General features: G+C 40.6%; 1 protein-coding gene across 9 annotated transcripts in view; it reads right to left on the minus strand.

The window, feature by feature from the left end:
- hdac4 (histone deacetylase 4) overlaps nucleotides 1-20,612 on the minus strand; it is a 148,514-nt gene that overhangs the window by 69,729 nt on the left and 58,173 nt on the right. For 8 of the 9 annotated variants that reach the window (XM_061791727.1, XM_061791726.1, XM_061791729.1 and 5 more), the window contains 5 exons: nucleotides 9,392-9,583; nucleotides 9,152-9,297; nucleotides 6,879-7,029; nucleotides 4,291-4,411; nucleotides 1,755-1,873 (listed from right to left, as the gene is read on the minus strand). In XM_061791727.1, the coding sequence (XP_061647711.1) occupies nucleotides 1,755-1,873; nucleotides 4,291-4,411; nucleotides 6,879-7,029; nucleotides 9,152-9,297; nucleotides 9,392-9,521 (667 nt within the window). In that variant the 5' untranslated portion in view covers nucleotides 9,522-9,583. The remainder of the gene's footprint in view (nucleotides 1-1,754; nucleotides 1,874-4,290; nucleotides 4,412-6,878; nucleotides 7,030-9,151; nucleotides 9,298-9,391; nucleotides 9,584-20,612) is intronic. The other variant, XM_061791725.1, reaches the window with a different exon arrangement.

Genomic DNA, 20,612 nt, shown 5'->3' on the forward strand with positions numbered 1-20,612 from the left:
GCTTTACATATTGAACAGGTGATTTATGGTCTGACCATTTCCTGAGCAGGACAAAAAAAAAAAACACTCTTAACACACCCCACACCACAAAATAATTGCTCTGGATAATCTTTCTGGGGCATTCGATAATCGGTCTTTGCTGATTTTAATCAAAAGCAAAGGAAAATGCTAAGGACAAAATATGAATAAAACTCAGAAAGGCAAGGAATGTACAACTGAAATTAAAAGACGAGTGAATTGACTTAATATGACAACAAGTTGCTGGCAATGTAAAGAACACAGAGGAGCAAGCCGAATTACTTAAGAAGCTGCTGACAGTGAGTGAATAATCACAACCTGACCTTACTTGACACAGACAGAGGGACATGAGAGCAGGTGGTACCCTAAAGGCAAGGACTGAGGTTGAACAACTTGGTCTATGACGTCTGTGGATGAGTGGGACTGAATAGGTTTGTCTGCATCTGTCTAAACATGAATAGAAAATAGGGCTGGGCGATAAGGCCTAAAAATAAAATCTCCAATTGTTTTCACAAAAGTGTTTTCCCCTCGCTTATAGTAAAAGCAAATGACAGTTCAGAACAAGTTTTCCTTTTTATTTATGGTAATTAAACTCACTTGTTGCTTCTTTTTTTTTTTTTTTTTTAAATAGTTGCTGGAGGGGTCGGAAAATTCAATAAAGTCACCAAATCTGCTAAGTCGGCAACACTCTTTAACTGACTGACTGCTTTTTTAAATAAGCTCCCGTTTGTTCACAGGCATGTTATTAATGTAATGTGTGTATGTCCATATGGACGTTCCTTCAATTTTAAAAATTTATTTTAAAAAAATCATCTTGATCAATGAAATGGAATTAATGGGTAAACACGATTAGTCGCTCAGCCACAATGGAAAAAAAGAAAAGCCAAAAGCCTTTAAAATCCTTCACTTTTTCAATTTGTCAGTACTGCAAGTCATGCTAAGATTATACCGCAACAAAACTACCAAAACCTCACGGACAGCATTAAAAGTGAAATTACTAAAGTCTATGCAAAAAAAAAAAAATAATAATAATAATAATAACACATAAAATAATTACTAACACATACAAGGCAAACAGGATAATGTTGAGGATATTCGCTGATTTTTCGGGAACCTCCTCCGTTATCCGCTGAAAAACTTTCTTAAACGTTTTGTGCTCAAACAAAGAAATAAAAGGCCTAATTTATTCATGGTGTTATGTCATTTGTGTGTAAGGTGTTCTGTTTTTTGTGGTGGTCCCGAATGCACCTCATCTGAGGGAACAGTCAAAGTGAAATGTTTGCTTTAGCTTCTCTTCCTATGCAGCTACTAACAGTAGTCTACTTTGCTGTTACAATTTTTCTGTATTCCCGTACAATCATTGTGTACAGATGCCAAAAGGTGAGTTTAATGATTTCTCTTGTCCTAGCGTGTTATTTAGACAAGTATGCTAGCTAATCTTATTGATGTGCCTCATGTATAGGTTGCTTATTCGTGTTAAATAATTTAACTACTGAAGATAGTTGTTTATGTAACATGGGTTCAGGATTTTGTACATACTAGATATCTGTGGTGTTGCAGAACACAGTAAATAAATCAATACTAACCAAATCTTGAGACATCTACTATATAGGCAATTACAAATCCCTTTAAGGGGGGAATCAATTTCTCACAGATTTTCATTATTCGCAGCAGGGATTGGTCCCTATCCTACAAGATTCACTGTACTCTCGATGTAAGATACCCCTCTTCATTACCTGTTTTGCGTAATGGAAAGTCATCTTTCGAGTCGTATGTGCCCAGCACTGCATGAGGGTAAGGTGACATTACCGCTTGGGGAGGAGAGCTTTGATCCAGTGAACTGTGTTGGGTTTTCCTAGGGGAAAAAACAAAACAAAAAAAACATTAAAAAATCACTAAACCTGCAACACTCACAAATTTAGTTGATGGGTGCTTGTTTTATACAGCATTTGTATACTTTTCCAAGGTCTGTGTATAGAGGCACGTCATGTCTATGTCTATCCTGGCAGACAGCACAATAAGCAATACTCAATTCCAAAAAAAGGATCAGCCTCACACACTGTACACATACCAATTTTTAAAATGTTAACGTGGAAGATCCCAAACATGGGGGCGGGGGGAAATCGCCATGTACTGTATGTGCTCATCGGTGAGGTAAAATCACTTTTAGCACACTCCACACCACAGGATAATATTTTAGAGCTATCCAAGAATCTAGACTTTGAACGCAAGGAAGGGAAAATGCTCAAATTCCGCCCGATTATTGGTATACTGTCTGTGTACCCCGCTTAAGCCAAGTCATATGAAAAGTAGTAAGACTAGTAAGCACTGAGTGTTCCATAATATAATTTTTTACTATTAATAGTGGTTAAGAATGATAAACAATGAGATGTGTGAGGTGCGTTTGCGAATCCACTCAGTTTCAGTCTCCAGAAATCTCCAATAAAACCACCAAAATTCACTGGATTTGTTTGTAGTCGCTATTTTGAAAACAAAATGCCCTTGCTTTGCTCCAAGTTGTCATAGAAGCAAAAGCCGCAATGTATATTTGCATGAGAAGCGCACCCCCAAAACCGAGTGACTACCCAAAATGGATATTAACATAGTGTTTTGTTACGTAAGAATGTCAGAGACATTTTATTAACTTATTTATTTATTATTATTATTATTTTTACAACTGGAACTGTTGTAATCACAACCTGACCTTACTTGAAAAAAAAAAGCATAATATTACAATAAAAAAAAAAAATAATTTAAACACCCACGGGAGCCCTGCTGGTGAACTTATTTTACTGTCAACCTGACCGACTTAACTCATGTGCACAAATCCAACAACGAGAAAGAAAGCTGGTCTCCATCTGCAAGGTCAATCGTAGCATTATGAACACCAGTGTGGGTGGACTGGAGAAAAACGTTGAATAGAGCAGAAACAAATGAGACTACTTGCATGCAGTATTTGTCTCTCTCTCTTCACCAGCTAAAGAGGCGAACTTCCTCTACAAATGGCAGAAGAATACATAGCAAAGATGAGAACTAGAAAGGAGATTGGAGAAAAGACAGACGAGTTGGCCAACACTAGAGGGAGATGTTCTTTGTTTCTAACGAGAAATGTTTTAAAGGGGACATATTTTGCCAAACCAACTTTTGCCAGTATTTGGGATTTTATATTGGCTCTATGGTGCCCCAGTAAACATGTGAAATATGAATTGAAATCGTCCACACATTCCGGAGCTACAGATGTTTTTCTGCCAAGAGACTTGAAATCAGGTCATTCTAATTTTTCAAGCTTATCTACGTCACTAGCGAACATGTCCGCCTTCCTTTTCCGCTCCGGAGTCAGCGCTGTCAACATAACAAACGCGTGTCCTCTCACAAGTGCACACGGAGGCAACCAATCAGAGGAAAGTGGGCGGTCTTAGCCAAATATGGACAAAGCGGAAACAAAACTGGGTCAAACAGAAGTAGCTCCCAGAGGGGCCTTTTCTGGACACTTGTATGACAAAACCAAGGTGTTTTTTAAAAAGAAATTGACACTATGGAGGTCTAAATACCGGAAATATTCGCTTTCCACTTTTCAAACACTGAAATGCAGGTGAGGCGCCAATTGTTGTTTCTTTCTCAAACACTCACCTTCACAAATTTGGTTTACAAAAAGAGTCAGCTTTCAATCAATGACAACAACATGTTTTAATGTGTACACTTTCAATTTCAGTGTGCTCTGAAAGTTTTACCATTTATTATAAAACATCACGTTTTACTTCTCTACAGAAAATATATGTATTGCTAAACTATTGTATTAGAGCACCTTCCATAAAGAGACCCCCTAACATCATAATGTGCTTTAATGCAGACTCTTTCTATTTCAATTTATTTCAAAACATCACTGTTGAAGTTTGTACATAAATGTATGCAGTGCTTAAATACAAACTTATTAGACCACCTGCCATAAAGATAAAATCTAGCATTATGATGTGATTTAATTAAATTGATTAACCAATGTATTAGACCATATGCCGGAAAGAGACCATCCAACATCATGATGTGCTTTTATTCGGACTCTTTCAATTTCTCAACATTTTATTATTTTGAATAAGAATGGGAAATTGCAAACTTTCCTTTTTGTACCTGAATTTCAGCCTACTCCCTGGGCTTCTCTGAGACGTCGTGATGAATCAAGCATGACATTCAACTACTAAAATTAAACAAACCTTACTATCTGGTGGTTGTTTCAAACATTTGTTAAACGCTGTACATTTGTAGGTTGACACTCACCCATACCAGTAGCGTGGATCACTGGGCAGACAGTGGTTTAAGTTTCGCTGAGCCAAGGCTTTCTTCTTGTTCAGGACAAACTCTTGAAGTCTCATCTTTACCTCTGTGCTGGCCACCGCACCTGAGACAAACACACAGGAAGAAAAGTGACTTATCTTGTCCACTCAGAAAACCTAATAAGGAATCAAGGACTCTAAAAACGTCTTGATGAACAAGTCATTATTGCAGCTTTGCGGATCTTTGGACACAACACCGTGAATAAAATCCACAGAGGTGCATGGTAACATTATGAATGACTAAGAAATCAACTGATTGCTACATTGATTGTTTGTGCTTGTTTTTCACCCATAGAAAGCTCTCTGGTTTTCACATTGGTTAAACTTCAAACTGTAAATATAATCTGCACTGGAAAAAAAACAACACACCTTTCACACTCACACTATGCAAAAAAATGAAAATAAAAAAAATAAAAACAAACAAATTAGCGCTTTACCAAATGTGAACAAGAAATGACAAAATAAATTCCACTTGGTCTTGCCATCAATTGCTTTTTTAGCTGTATCTCCCTAAGGCAGCGATTCCCAACCATTGTGAACATCGGTGTCTCAGGAGAGACCATCAAGTTTCCACATGAAATAATGCAACTTCCCTTCGTCCCAGAGTGACATATTTTTTATTTATTGACTAAAAATAATACATGTGCGTTCATCTATCTTACCAGTGGCGTATAGTGACAGAAAGAACAATTAAATGTTCTTCCACTACCACCACACATCATCATACTGTATAAACTTGTTGTGACATTTTTGTCTGATTGTGTGCCTTGAAAGTGTTCTAATGTAAAATCAGCAACTGAGAACTAGAGTAAGCTAACTCCGTTTTGGTCATTTTTAAATACAGAAATTAATCGAGAAAAGGCATATCTTTCAGAGGAATACTGGTCAAAATTAAGGTTTCAGTACCAATTTCTTTACATATAGGGGCGCAGTCCTTTATAGCACTGTGTCTGATTAATCAATGCAACACTGAGGTAACTCCAATTTACAAGATGGCCACGCCCATGAAACCAGCCATCACCTCCTGCAAAACATCCCAGAAAGTGAGGTTCAGAGATTGATAGGAGATTCAGAAAGTAAGTTGTGCTTTAGCTTTTGAGTCAATGTTATTCATCAGCTTTCATAAAATAGTGATATTTTACTTAGACCACTTTTGCACAAAACTTGTTTTTCTAATCCTATTTTGTTTATTTTCTTTAAGGCGACCTTGATGACACTGACTGGGATCCAACCTATGAAAATGAGGATTCATTTATTTAACATTTATTTATTCAGGTCAACCATTTGAGAACAGATTCCCATTTTTCAATACCGACCTGGTAGGAGACAGCAGAGTAAAACAAAGCAAAATGAAATCAAACACAAATATATATACTATACAACAAACTGCGCAGCGTGATAGTTACATCCATCCGTCCATCCATTTTCTGTACCGCTTATCCTCACTAGGGTCGGGGTATGCTGGAGCCTATCCCAGCTAACTGCGGGCAGGAGGCGGGGTACACCCTGAACTGGTTGCCAGCCAATTGCAGGGCACATATAAACAAACAATCATTCACACCTACATTCATACCTACAGACAATTTAGAGTCTTCAATTAACCTACCATGCATGTTTTTGGGATGTGGGAGGAAACCAGAGTACCTGGAGAAAACTCATGCAGGCACGGGGAGATCATTGCAAACTCCACACAGGTGAGGCCGGATTTGAATCCGGGTCCTCAGAACTGTGAGGCGGATGTGCTCACAAGTCAACCACCATGCCGCCCTGATATTTACATAATACATTAAATTACATCATAGCACATAGTGAATAAAAGGTTGAAAACAGGCTAAAAACAGGTGCAGTGATCATGTACAGCAACCTTCACAAAGTTTTCAAACAATAATACTGGAATGAATTAGATGTTTTTAATCATTAGTTGCAGGTCTGAATCTAGTCCTTTGGGGCAGAAAATTGACAAGAAGATCAGTTAATAAAACAGCTGGATCAGAGATCGGGGGGGGAGAAGGTGGTATGCATAGTGAACAGAGAGCGAAGACAGTTGAGTGTTTTATTGACAATCATGGACCAATGAATTTGTCTGCGGTATAAGTGAGTATAGAATACCAAAATCTGAAGACCACAATTTCTGGACAAAAAAAATATCCAAAAGAAGTATTAACCACCAAGATTTTAAGATTAAGATTTAAAATTGCATCACTCATGGCTCATAGACTTTACTGCAGTCATAAAACCTTAAATCACTGTCCTGCAATATGACAAAAATGGAGTTGCTCCACTCCAGTTGTCAGTGGCTCTAATATATGCCTTGGCTCAATAAAGGATGGAAAACACTGCCCTAAAGTGAGTGTGTGGGTTCTAGCTGCCAGGCTGTATGGATTGACGCTGGGGTAGAAGGGAAACAAAGGTCAAGGCTCTATAACACTTGCTGCCACAAAGTGAGTCAGCGTTTCCCAAGAGATTGATAGTGACTACAAAGGGAAAAATCATTTTCCTTCAAATGATCCTTTGTGTAGGATATCTACTCACTTTCTTGGCCCCGCTCCTTGTTTTTGAGCTGCAGTATCTTATGTTCCCGGTGCTGCTTCTCCAACTGCTGCTCATTGCGCTGCTGCTCCACCTTCCTCTGATGCTCCAACAGCTCCTGCTGATGTTTCAACGTCATTAAATCCTGTTGGTGCTGTTGGTGAGAGAGAGAGCAGCTAAACAGAGGAATTGCATGATGTGGGGAAGGGAAAAAAGCAATGGTTCAAGGATTATGTTTTTTATACTAAAATAGGGGGGAAAAGAGAATGGCAACACGCAAGGTTTGCAATTCAAATATAAGAGTCACAACAACTCCGACATCTAACTTTATCTGTCACTATAAAACTAACAAACACAGATGAGATTACATGATTATGAACATTATTTTGTTCAATAAAGCGATTGAAAGTGCACTGGCAACTGTGTCTATCCTTGAGCACTTATGGGAGCATTACAATACATTCTAACTAGCGGTGGTAAGGTATACCCTACTGACGTCTAATGACTTTAAAGACTTTGTCTGGTCAGGGGGTCGCCGGGTACCAGCCGTCTACATTGCTGTCTGCGCTCACGGCAGTCTGCGCTTACTTTACCACTTTAATCAATGACAGTGTAATAGATTAGCTGATTTTTTTTAGTCAATTAAATTACCAACTGAAAATTAGTTTGGGGAGGTGTTGTATTGTGGGCGGCACGGTGGGCGACTCGTTAGCACATCTTCCTCACAGTTCTGAGTACCGGGGTTCAAATCCCAGCCCCGCCTGTGTGGAGTTTGCATGTTCTCCCCGTGCCTCCATGGGTTTTCTCCGGGCACTGCGGTTTTCTCCCTCGTCCCAAAAACATGTGCGCCCTGCGATTGGCTGGGTGAATTTTTTTCCCCAGAAAAAAGTTGTTTTTTTCAAAGCAATTATAATGAGCATCAATTATTCACAAATTATCGCTATTCAGCCAATAATACGGTGCGCCTTATGTATGTGTTAAATTCTAAAATAGACCCCGTAACTGAGACTGCGCCTTTTAATACGGTGCGCCCTATAGTCGTGAAAATATGGTAATCATGATGCACAAACTGTTTAATTTTTTACATTTTATTTAATTGTTATTACTAAAGTAAAATATTGTAATAGAGTGCTATTTGTCTTATTACAACACATTACATTTTTCTGTTTTTTTTGGGGGGGGAGGCTGGAACAGATTAATGGCATTTGCAGTCATTTCAATGAGGACTTATGATTTGAGATACAAGTATTTTGAGTTGCGACTGTGGTCACAGACTGAATTAATTTGGTATCTCAATGCCCCACTGTATTTAATATAATTCTCAAAAGATGATTTTATACTAAATTGATGGATGGGTCATCCTTGACACTGGTTTATCTTGTTTTACTTCTTAAAAAAATATACATTTTATTTTTCAAATTCAGTCTCCTCTGGGGCGGCACAGTGGACGACTGGTTAGAGCGTCAACCTCACAGCTCTGAGGACCCGGGTTCAATCCCCGACCCGCCTGTGTGGAGTTTGCATGTTCTCCCCGTGCCTGCGTGGGTTTTCTCCAGGCACTCCGGTTTCTTCCCACATCCCAAAAACATGCATCGGAGACTCTAAATTGCCCGTAGGTGTGAATGCGAGTGTGAATGGTTGTTTGTTTGTATGTGCCCTGCGATTGGCTGGCAACCAGTTCAGGGTGTACCCCGCCTTCTGCCCGATGATAGCTGGGATAGGCTCCAGCACGCCCGCGACCCTGGTGAGGTGAAGCGGCTCAGAAAATGGATGGATGGATGGACAGTCTCCTCTGTGTGGAGTTTGCGTGTTCGCCCCTGTGCCTGCATGGGTTTTCTCCGTGTACTCTGGTTTCCACCCACATTCCAAAAACATAGATGGTAGATTAATTGAAGACTCTAAATTGCCCAGAGGTGTGAATATGAGTGTGAATGATTGTTTGTTTATATGTGCCCTGTGATTGGTTGGCAACCAGTTCAGGGTGTACCCTGCCTCGTGCCCGAAGATAGCTGGGATAGGCTCCAGCACGTCCGCTACCCTAGTGAGGAGAAGCGGTACATAAAATGGATGGATGGATATTGTGTTGTTTGGATGTTAGTGCACAATGGTATACGATAGCAATATAAGGTATAATACCAAATTAAATGATGCAGTGTTTGGTTACTCAAGCAAGATGCAAGCAAGCGTTTTTTGTTTTTTTTTGGGAGATGCAAGGATTCCGCCCGACAGCGACCATGTGTGACTTACTGTATGCCCTCCTCTGGAGAGACCCTCACCTGGATATGATCATGTAGCTGGGCTTCATGCTGCCTGGACAGCTGCTCATGCTGCCTCTGAAACTCAGCAATAAGTAACTGTCTCTGGAGCTGCTGCTTGTGTTTGAGAGCCACCAGCTCCTGCTGCAGCTGTTGCTCTTGGTGGCCTGCAGATGGGTTAAAAATAATAATAATAATAATAATCAACCTCTGACCGCACATGAATTGAGACCTCATCACTCAGAGATCAACGCCACTTACTAATGACTGGCCCATTGCCTGGCTCATTAGATGTGGGGCAAGCAGTGGAAGTGGGCGGTGCCGGGTGTGGCTGGGGGAGTAATCCATAGGGGTTCTGTTGGTGGTGGTGGTCAACCATCCGCAGGTCCATAGGGAGAATTGTTGTGGTCGTGGGGGGCACCTGCGTGGGCAGTGCTGCCGTGCTCACGTCAACTAGGGGAGAACCATAAAAAAACAAAGAAAATATGAAAAGAGAAAAAGATCACAAAGATGGAAAAACAACCAAACAACCTGACGGCAACTATATGCAGCATGTGAAGAGTTCAAATGAACAACAACATCCTCATTTTTAGTGAATTGAGTAAAATTATTAATTTTTAATTTGTTGTTCAAGGTTAAAGCGAATAATTTTTTTTCAGGGGATTTTAATATGTTAATATATATTAAGCAATTAAGAGGTTAATTTGAAAAAGAAAATCTATTTTTATTGAAAAGGTCTTTGATGAACGACTGGTTAGCACATCTGCCTTACAGTTCTAAGGACCGTAGTTCAAATCCCGGCCCTGCCTGTGTGGAGTTTGCATGTTCTCCACGTGCCTGCGTGGGTTTTCTACGGGTACTCCGGTTTCCTGCCATATCCCAAAAACATGCATAGTAGGTTAACTGGTGACTCTCAATCGCCCGTAGTTGTGAATGTGAGTGTGAATGGCTGTTTGTTTATATGTGCCCTGCGATTGGCTGGCGACCAGTTCAGGGTGTACCCCGCCTCTCGCCAGAAGATAGCTGGGAGAGGCTCCAGCACGTCCGCGACCCTCGTGAGGATAAGCAGTACAGAAAATGGATGGATGGATGGAAGGTCTTTGATTTTTCAAAGAAAATAATTTAGTTCACAAATAGTCAAGCTGAAAATGTTCACATAACTAAAAAAATTACACTTAATTCAGGCCCAACTTCCTAAATAGGCTGCAGGGTGGCACACATGCTGCCTGTCTGTCTTAGACAGTCATCCTTTAACATCTCCACGTTGGCAGTGTCTTTTTTTATCCATACTCATTTATCCATATGGACTTAATGATCAACCTCGTGCCATGCAAACTAATACGTAAGAAGTTCTAATTTTACATAATTCTGTAAATATCATCTACGACTTTGTTCACCCAAAAGAAACAAATAAAAGCCTAACCAACCTAAACACTTGTTGCACAACATGCCTTCAAACTGCAGCATTATGGCAGTACTATACTTGAGATTGCTTGTGACATTGGCTCACTAGTGACTTCACTCTGTTATTAGAGTTGTACACATTGTGTATGAGCATTAGCCTAAAAAAAAAACACCTTCTAAAAATATAACATGCCAGTAATGAACATGGGCAGATATCATCTTCTCTGAGAAGATGATAGAGAAGAAAATTGCCCTTTTAACCTGACTGCTGTGTACTGTAAACACACGTGGTCCCAACACACTCCATTCATTTTCTCATCGAAGCACACCGACTGGGGTAAAAAGGGGAGAAGAGTCTCGCGCGCACACTTGACTTGAGTGATGAAATATGGCAGCATAAAGGAAAAACAATCCCACTGCTACGTGAGGTCTGCAGTAGAGATTTGCTGACACGCATAGAGGCTTACTGTCAGCATGTGTGCGTTTGCGTCTTTCACTTTTTACCACAATTGGGATGTGCACTATATAGTCGTGAAGTGCAGTTAATGAGTATGTCTGCCACTGTAAAGAATAGTGTTAAGTGGCTAAAAACTCAATAACGTGACCGTGGTAACAACAAGGATGCCAGCCAGCAGGCCATTCAAATGAAATGGAAGCTTTTGTTTTTCTACACTTAGTACATATTGTTGCTTTGAGTGTTTTTTTTTAGCAGCCTACTCATACACGTTGCAAGAAACGTATAACGTAGTGTGGAGAGGAATAACACAAGAACAGCTTGATGGGTTAATTATGTCTGTTGAATGCTGTAATGTTGCTCAGGCTGTGAAAATGACTGTCCCATTAAAGACGGAACGTGGCATTAGACATTGACTATCGGACTGTGCAGTTTGAGTTGTCGTGATTATTACTGAAGATAAAATGGACAGTTGAAGATGAATACTGCATCAGCCAATTGAGAGGATTTTCTAAAGCGCTAGTCCTCATTACGGTGGCGGATTGCTCAGTGCCTATCCTACCTGACTTTTGGTAAGGGAACATGAACACCCTGGACGAGTCACCAGTCATTCGCGGGATGCAGATAAATGACCGTTTACACTCACATTCAGACTTATGGACAATTTAGAGTCTTCAATTAAATCTAAGATTACCTTTGGTGAGAGACGTATGAAAACCAGCACACATTTCTCTTTTTCCCTCTCTGAATACATTGACATTGACCTTGTTTGGATAGTTTATAAAAGCTTCAATAGAAAATAAATTATGCTCAGTAGAGCACAGAAGTTATACTGAGTCTACCTCTATTTTAACGTACTGTAGTATGGAGCAGGTTAATAGTCCTGCCAGACAAGTTAAAATAATGTAATCATGTTTTAATATAATATGCATTAGTATTTCTATATTTGAGTGCATTAATTAACATGACACACGTTGTAGTGTACAACTTCAGTTTGTCCTTTCAAAATAGCTGTCAAACTCCCATTCACACGTATGAAAATTTTTGACTCTTCACGTAACTTTTGTTAAGAAAAACAGGCTACACCTAGGCATAAAGTACTCAGCTAAAAGGCATGTTTTCGAAATGTGGGTGAAAACGAGAGCTGAGGAAGGTCGGTGGTGAGATTTGAACCCCAAACCACATAGATGATTGTCACTTTACATGTGAAAACGTAGATCATGCATTTGCTTTAGGAAAAAATAAGCAACCAGACTCAATCTCGATGAATTCTTTATGTGTGCTAGTTATCTGAACTTTGAGATCAAATTCCCTTAAGTATCATTCAATTTCCCCTGATCAGAATCAGATCCACAGGGACCCGCCTGCTGCCACTCATCAATCCCTCCGACCCTTTGCCAAGCATCTCCGACCTATCCTGAAAGTCCTGAGCACCCCGCTGACCAATGAGGTGGCGAATGGAGTTGCAGTTTCTTACCGAGATAGTGATTGACACCGTTTTGGTACCAGGCAGTATTTCAAGGAGGGAGGACACTTGACACCCCGTCAACATGACAGCAAAAAGAGAAAAAAGGGTGTGGCAGGACCAGAAACGCTGGTGCATCAGTGTGTGTGTGTGTCTTTTTTACTTATAAAGGGTGTGTTTGAGATCTTGATACCAGGGACAATTAATGTTGGGGTGGTCTTTAAGTTTGAATAGAGAACATGCTAGTTACATTGAGTCAGTCTTGAATGATGCTGTTTGCATGCTAGTTTGATCATCCTGATTCACACAATAACACAAGATTGTGAGGGAGAAAGCAGACTTAAGTGGGGTAAACACATACCAATAATTGGGCCGAATTAGAACATTTGCTTCCCATTCTGACTAAGGTCCACAAAGACCCAATAGTGGGATGTCTCAAAAAAGATGATCCTGAACAATTATCCTGTGTTGTTGGGTGTGTTAAAAGAGGGTTTTCCTCCCCGATCTGCTTGGACAATTGTTGTGGCCAACAAGCATAAAAGTTAAACTTGTTGAATATTTACAGTACATTCGCAAATCCTTATGTGTTTGGTCAATCCCGATCTGTCGGGTCGCTAACATGGTAAAGATACTAACAATCGGTATGCGTGTACCATGCTTAAAGTAACACTGTTCACTACAAACACAAGTCTGTCACTTGTAACTCATCTCCCCTCACATTAGAATAAATTCATACAGGTTTTTACTGTAGATTTTACATGCTTAACTCATTCACTGCTAGCCGAGTTCCCTGTATTAGCAGCCGTTTGAGAGCATTTTAACTTATCTTAACTTATCAGGCCACCAACTTATCATAAAATTGTTGTGTTCTGTCACAATATAAGCACCAAACCTACTGAAAGAAAGAGTCGACTGTTTTTTTTCTCCAGAAAAAAAAGGTTATAGTCTTTGCTGTTCTGTATTAATCAGTAGACTTTACACCGATTTTATCGGGCTGATCGGTATAGGCCAATAAAGTTATTTAAAAAAACAAAAACACGTCGGCGGTGTGGAACAGACAAAACGTCTGAGACAGACAACACGTAATGCACAGATCAAACTACAAGACAAATTTGCTCTTTCTCGATTGCACTGTCAGACTACTGAAATAAAATCTTGTATTCCGATACCACTGCATCCCGGTTTTTACGATCATTGGGCTTTATCTTGTCAACTCAAATGCGACCGGATACACTCGTTACCGTGGCGACGACAACAAGAGTGAATTGCGCCGACTGTATTATAAGGACAAAATAGGAAAAAACGTGTGTTGGTGGTCACCGGTGCTCAGGACAGGAGAGGACATTCATTTAAGGTTTGCTTGAGGTATGTTCACGTACTTTTAATACGGCTCATGAGTGGGCAATAAAAGTGGTACCACGAACGGTTGGACGTAAATATGCCGCCATTCTGTCGAATCATGCTCTAAAGTTTCGATGTGGGTGAAGTAATTAAAAATAAAGTAATTTAATTACAGTAAGTTCGCACCCATTATTTCTGTCATGTAATGTTGGTTTGACCTGACTGATTAGAAAACACGATCTGACGAGAGCAGTGATTTGCAACCTTTATGGAGCCAAGGAACATATTACAATTAAAAGCACACCAACAAACAAAAATGTCACAAAAAGTGGATACATTTATTACTGTATTTACTTCCTGCCATCTAATACAAGACCAATCATTTGTTCTGTCTGTCACTATGCCTCACTGGCATAAATGGAGGAACAAAAATACATTATTTATTGTAAATATAATTTTTTGAGCAATTAAGTACACTAGTATATACAGTAAATGAACAGGTCATTTAAATAGACACATTCCTCCATCTTGTGATGGGATCGGTGATTGGTTATCGTTTTTTCAAACTCTGGTTTTACCAGAAATATAGGATTCAAATCAAGTGGAGAAAATTTTTTTTTTTGTAAAAAGACATCGGCGAACAGAACACTGACTGACGCTTATTATTACAACCCCAATTCCAATGATGTTGGGATGTTGTGTTAAACATAAAAACAGAGAAGAATGATTTGCGACTCATGTTCAACCTATATTTAATTGAAGACACTACAAAGACAAGATATTTAATAGACTTTATTGTTTTTAGCAAACAATCATTAACTTGGAATTTTATGTCTGCAACACGTTCCAAAAAAGCTGGGACAGGGTCATGTTTACCACTGTGTTACATCACCTTTTCTTTTAACAACATTCAATAAACGGATATAAAGGACTTTGTTGTTTAAACATTGTGTTCTGGATCTTATGAGTGGTTTTGTTCATTTAAGTTCCGTCTGGTTTGTGCTGTTTGACAAGGAGCATTAAGTGATGAGGCTACGTTAGCTTGTCATGCTAACCGACAACTGCTTGTCACTTGTGGTGTCAGAACTTTTGAGAACTTCTTAGGAAAGGGAAAATGGTCAAATGATAAGACAGATGAAGAACAGCCTATAACTTTTAATAAAAAGTATTTTAGGTCCGCTGCACACTGTGCGACACGACTAGTTTTGCTGTGATTCGAAATTTTAATCGTAGGCAAATGGCATCCCAATGTCACAGATGTAATGACCAATCGAAAATGGCATCTGGTATCACATGACTTTTCACAACAATGTGTGTGTGGAACAGGTTTTGAGCACCGTCCAAACGGTTTGGTTCGACTGTTTCGGTTCGGTCCGCATATGTATGTCATAACCACAAAACCGAGATATGGACCAACTGTGGATTTTGTGAACCGTTCCACCCATCCATCCATCCATACATACATCTATCTACTGTGTATATATATATATATTACAAAGATACTTAAGTTTATTTTTTAATTTTTATTATTTTTTATTATTAGAATTTATTTATAATTTCATATGTACCAGTAAGGCCGATCATTTCCATTTTTCCTTTATTTCTCGCCGGTTTCCTTTCTTTCTATTATAATATTGTTACAGCGGCCAGGTCGATCCATTTCATCCTTGATAATTACGCCATGTTGTTTGTGATTCAATAAAAAAAATAAAACAATAGTATTGTAGATGTAGCACCTCAAAACAGTGTCTCCAAGAAGAACACCAGGGGTACCGAATTATCCACTGCAGAGAGTTGGTTGTACGTGTGAGGGTCAGTCGCCTGGTGTACGGGTGTGAGTTGTCGACCATATATTTGTTGCGATTATCCAGTTCAGTCGCCTTCGGCCGCTCCGCTCATTATGCAACTTGCCTATGAGGCAACATCAGCAGCCCTACGTAAAACACATCCTAGTGGGATTTTCTGCACACAAAAAAATTACGGAGTAGACCTACCATAAGTAACACGCTGCAGTTGTCATTGTCTCCCATTACTTCAAGGTGATACCAAACAAGCGCCGTGCCTGCACTAATTTCAACAATGACATTCAGCATATTCGTGTGTTGTTATAAAGCTGCTATACAGTATATGCAGTTTCGATCAATGGGCCAAACAAAGCGACTTGATGAAAGGTTAAGTGGCAGCATGGGAAAGGGGATGTACTGTAATCAATGCTTAATTGAGCTTTTTAGAAGCTGACACACTAGCTGACCCAGTAGCTTATCCTCACACAAAGCCGCAGAGTGCAAGTAAAATCAACAAGTGTTTTTCAGATGTAAACGCAACAATTCAAAGCAAGATGTGTGTTCGTCACCTTCTACTGACAGTCTCCTGGTCGAGCCGACCTGCCTCAGAAAAAGTCATTACAGCTCTCCAAATAAGCGTCATTAAAGTGTGTTTGCGGTAAGCAGAGCTGCGTGTCGGCAGCAAGTGGACATGCTGCAGAGCGCACAGCGGCGTGCAGTCACCTGTGAAGTCATTAGTTCAGCTGACAAGGATGTCATGAGTAGGGTATATTGTGGAGTCCTACAGCCATTCTTGAGCTTGTGACAATGTTTTGGACAGCTTCACCACACATAGTTGATGTGTACTGTACTCAATGTTTGGTCTCACAAGCATACAGACTGATACTACGTTAAGTTCTACCATTGGCCGTGTATCCCGCTGTTAAGATGATAGTTTTTTCCCAAAGTTGAGTTATTCAAATTGTGCCTGCTGAAAAATAAGTCCCTGACACCAGTTTCATCAATCGCCATGAAACTGGGTGGATATGTCTATCGCAACATCCATCTATCCATTTTCTGGACCGCTTTTCCTCACGAGGATCGCGGACATGCTTTAGCCTATCTCAGCTGGCTCTGGGCAAGAGGCAGGGTACAGCCGAGACTGGTCAACAGCCAATCGCAGGGTACATATAAACAAACGATTATTCGCACTCACATTCACACCTACGTACAATTTAGAGTCTTCAAATAAGCTACCATGCCTGTTTTGGGGATGTGTGAGGAAACTGGAGTACCCGGAGGAAACCTACCCAGGCACGGGGAGAACATGCAAACTCCACACAGGCAAGCCGGATTTGAACCCGGGTCCTCAGAACTGTGAGGCAGATGTGCTAACCACCGTGCCGCCGAAAATTAATGTATTAGTTAATAATTTCATAATAATGTTGTGGATAAATGTATAGGTATGCATGAACTAATGGGGGGAGAGAGAAAAAAGGCTCACAAACACACCATATTACAGTATAGGCAAACCTTTGTGTCAAGGTCCACATTTGAGTTTTGCATCATTTCTAGATGGGGAAAAGTTAAAAAAAATATTTGGATGATGAAATAAAAATTCATCCTCATTTTTTATTTTAATATCTATAATTAATTCAGCGGCACGGTGGACGACTGGTTAGAGCGTCAGCCTCACAGTTCTGAGGACCCGGGTTCAATCCCCGGTGCCGCCTGTGTGGAGTTTGCATGTTCTCCCCGTGCCTGCGTGGGTTTTCTCCGGGCACTCCGGTTTCCTCCCACATCCCAAAAACATGCATGAATTGTAGACTCTAAATTGCCCATAGGTGTGACTGTGAGTGCGAATGGTTGTTTGTTTCTATGTGCCCTGCGATTGGCTGGCAACCATTTCAGGGTGTACCCCGCCTCCTGCCCGATGACAGCTGGGATAGGCTCCAGCACGCCCGCGACCCTAGTGAGGAGAAGCGGCTCAGAAAATGGATGGATGGATGGATAATTAATTCAAGTATACTTAACAAGTCTAATCAGTCAGCCACCGTGCCGCCTCTATCGTAACAGGACGCATGAAAAAGTCTCAAGGACCCATGGCGAAAATTGGACAGGAAGACGGCCAATTTAATTTGAATCAGACATTTTGGGTGAATTCCAACTACAGAATTTATCCCAATGAGCCCCAATCAGAAGCAAGTATCATAGGGGGATGTGCAACACTAATCCATCCATCCATTCTCAACACCGCTTATCCTGTTCAGGGTCACGGGGCACTGGAGCCTGTCCCAGTTGATTACACCCTGAATTGGTCCCCAGTCAGTCGCAGGGCACATATAGACACGGACAACCATTTGCACTCACATTCACACCATCACTGAGTGGGAACTGAACCCACGCTGCCCGCACCAAAGTCAGTCGAGTGTACGACTACACCATCGGTGACTGGCATCGCTAATTCATGAAGATTTTTAACCGACACTATGTGATGTGTGAAGCCTCTCGCGCTGTAGTGACCCCTGAAAGGTTTCAAAAACAATTAGCCCCCGAGACCAGTTCCCTCCAAAAATAGGAAATTGGGTTGACATGTACAGTATATCATAACAGGACGTACGAAAATGTCTCAAGGGCCAATGTTACTGTTACTGTAGCGTGTTTGGTGTGAAGCAGACATTTTGAGTTGAATTGTAGGGCTAATACTTAGATCAACTCGTACAAGGTAATTCATCCAAATTAACCACCAGTCGGAAGAAAGTATCCTAGACAGATGGGCAATGCTAAATTGTGAAGCTTTTTATCCAACACCACAATATGTGATATGGATGGAGCAGGGCATCAAAGCCTCTCAATCAGTAGAGCCCCCTGGAATGTTTGAAAAAAATAAGCCCCTGTCTGACAGTTTAACCAATCAACATGAAACTGGGTGGACATGTCTATCATAACAGGGCGCATGAAAAAGTCTGCAGGACCAATGCCGAAAATTGAACAGGCCTGTTTGGTCTAATCCAGTGATTTGGAGCAGGGCTTGTACTTTGACATACTCCTACTAGGGAATTTGCCCAAATGAGCCTCTATCCTCAAGCTTGTTTTAACAACACCATGCAATGTGGGCGGAGCATGTGAAAAGGTTTGCTCATCAGTTCAAGGATTTGCCATGAAAAAGTGCATGCAAGGCCCAGTTCATCGCTGCTCGCAGTTTTAACTTGTCTTGTTTTGACAAAATGTGACTGACCAAGGCCAAACAACAATGTAGTAACTGGATTATAACCACAGTGGTAACTTTTTATCTATTCAATGTTTAGAAATTGCTAAATTACATTTTATTTGTGAGATTTTTTGTCTTTTGTCTATCCATGCATCCATTTTCTATAATGCTTATTTCGCTACACTCTGGAATGGTCGCCAGGCAATCTTAAAAATAAAAACAAAATAAAAATAAATCTTAAAAGCTTACTGAATACATACACAAACTAAAATATGCAATAACCACCTGAAAAAAGCATCCATCTGTCTGTTTTCTATAGTACTTGTCCTCATTATGTGGTACAGCCAGGACTGATTGTCAGTGTACATATAGACAAACAACCATTCATGCATCTTTAGTTAACCTAAAATGACTTTTGGTGAAAGAACTGGGACACACCCTGGACTGGTCGCCAGCCAATCACAGGGCACATATAGACAAACAACCATTCACAATCGATTTCACACCCACGGCCATTTTAGAGTGGCCAATTTAGAGTCTCCAGTTAACCGGGCACACCCTGAACTGGTTGCCAGTGCAAATCGAGACAAACAGCCATTCACACTCGCACCAATGCACAATTTTGAGTCTCCAGGTAACCTAAGATCACTTTTGGCAAGAGGCGAGCTATACCCTGAACTGGTCGCCAGCCAATGAAAGGACATGTACAGACACACAACCATTAACACTCACATTCACGCCGATGGACAATTTAGAGTCTTCTATTAACCGAAGATAACTTTTGCCAGGGAACACCCTGGATTGACATAGTTGGCCGTTTACCAGCCGGTTAGTTCAGTATTTTCTCCATGCTCCTTGCGACTGCTTTCATTTTGTATTTCTGCATTTGACTGTTTGTCCTGTTCAATAAACAGCTAAAAGACCAGCTGCGACTATAGCTATCCTTTTTTTTTTCCCACTTTACTCGAGCGGCAGCAGCTCTGAATGCACATTTTGGCTCACAAAATGTCGGAAATCGGGGCACTGCTCAGATAAGGTATGATTGTATGTGTAGACAAACAATTTCCACTCACATTATCATTTATGGCCCGTCTTCAATGAATGGAACATGCCAAAAGCCAGAGTACCCGCAGAAAAGGCATGCAAGCATGAGGAGAACATACAAACTCTGGGATTGGAACCCAGAACCTCAGAACTGTGAGGCAGACATCCTGACCACTCCCACACCGTGCTTAAAACAAACAAACAAACAAAAACAATGTAAACCTATTTTTCCTCAACTTTCTTTGTGCAAATGGTGAAAGACCAAACAGAGGCGTTTCTTCTGACGGATTAATAAACCAAAACTTTAGAACACACACACGCACGCACACACACGCATGCTCACACACACACACACACATACACACACACATTAGCCCGAATGCATGAACACAATAAGCTTCGGGGAGGCACAGATGCAACCTCTGCCATCTGTTCCATTCAGTTAAATGCCGCACTGTGTGAGAGTCTCTGTACATCAGTACCATTCAATAAACACTGTCACTACTCAAGGCTGCCTGCACGCCCACGCAGCAAATTAACATGTACACACGGCAACTCATCCAACGAGAGAGAGAGCGAGAGAGAGAGAGAGAAAGAGAGAGAGAGAGAAAGAGAGAGAACACCGCTACAGTGAGATCACAGTCAAGCACAGTAACACCGAACAAACACAATAATGGTAAGATAATCGGCAGAGCACAGATTGAGTCTACATTTACTCAGGCACAAAGCAAACAAGTGAAGTCAAGAGTAGGGGGCGGACTACTAAGCAAGTATTTCAAACACAGTTCCCTTCCATGCAT

This window comes from Phyllopteryx taeniolatus, chromosome 12 (genome assembly GCF_024500385.1).
Source record: "Phyllopteryx taeniolatus isolate TA_2022b chromosome 12, UOR_Ptae_1.2, whole genome shotgun sequence".
Lineage (NCBI taxonomy): Eukaryota > Metazoa > Chordata > Actinopteri > Syngnathiformes > Syngnathidae > Phyllopteryx > Phyllopteryx taeniolatus.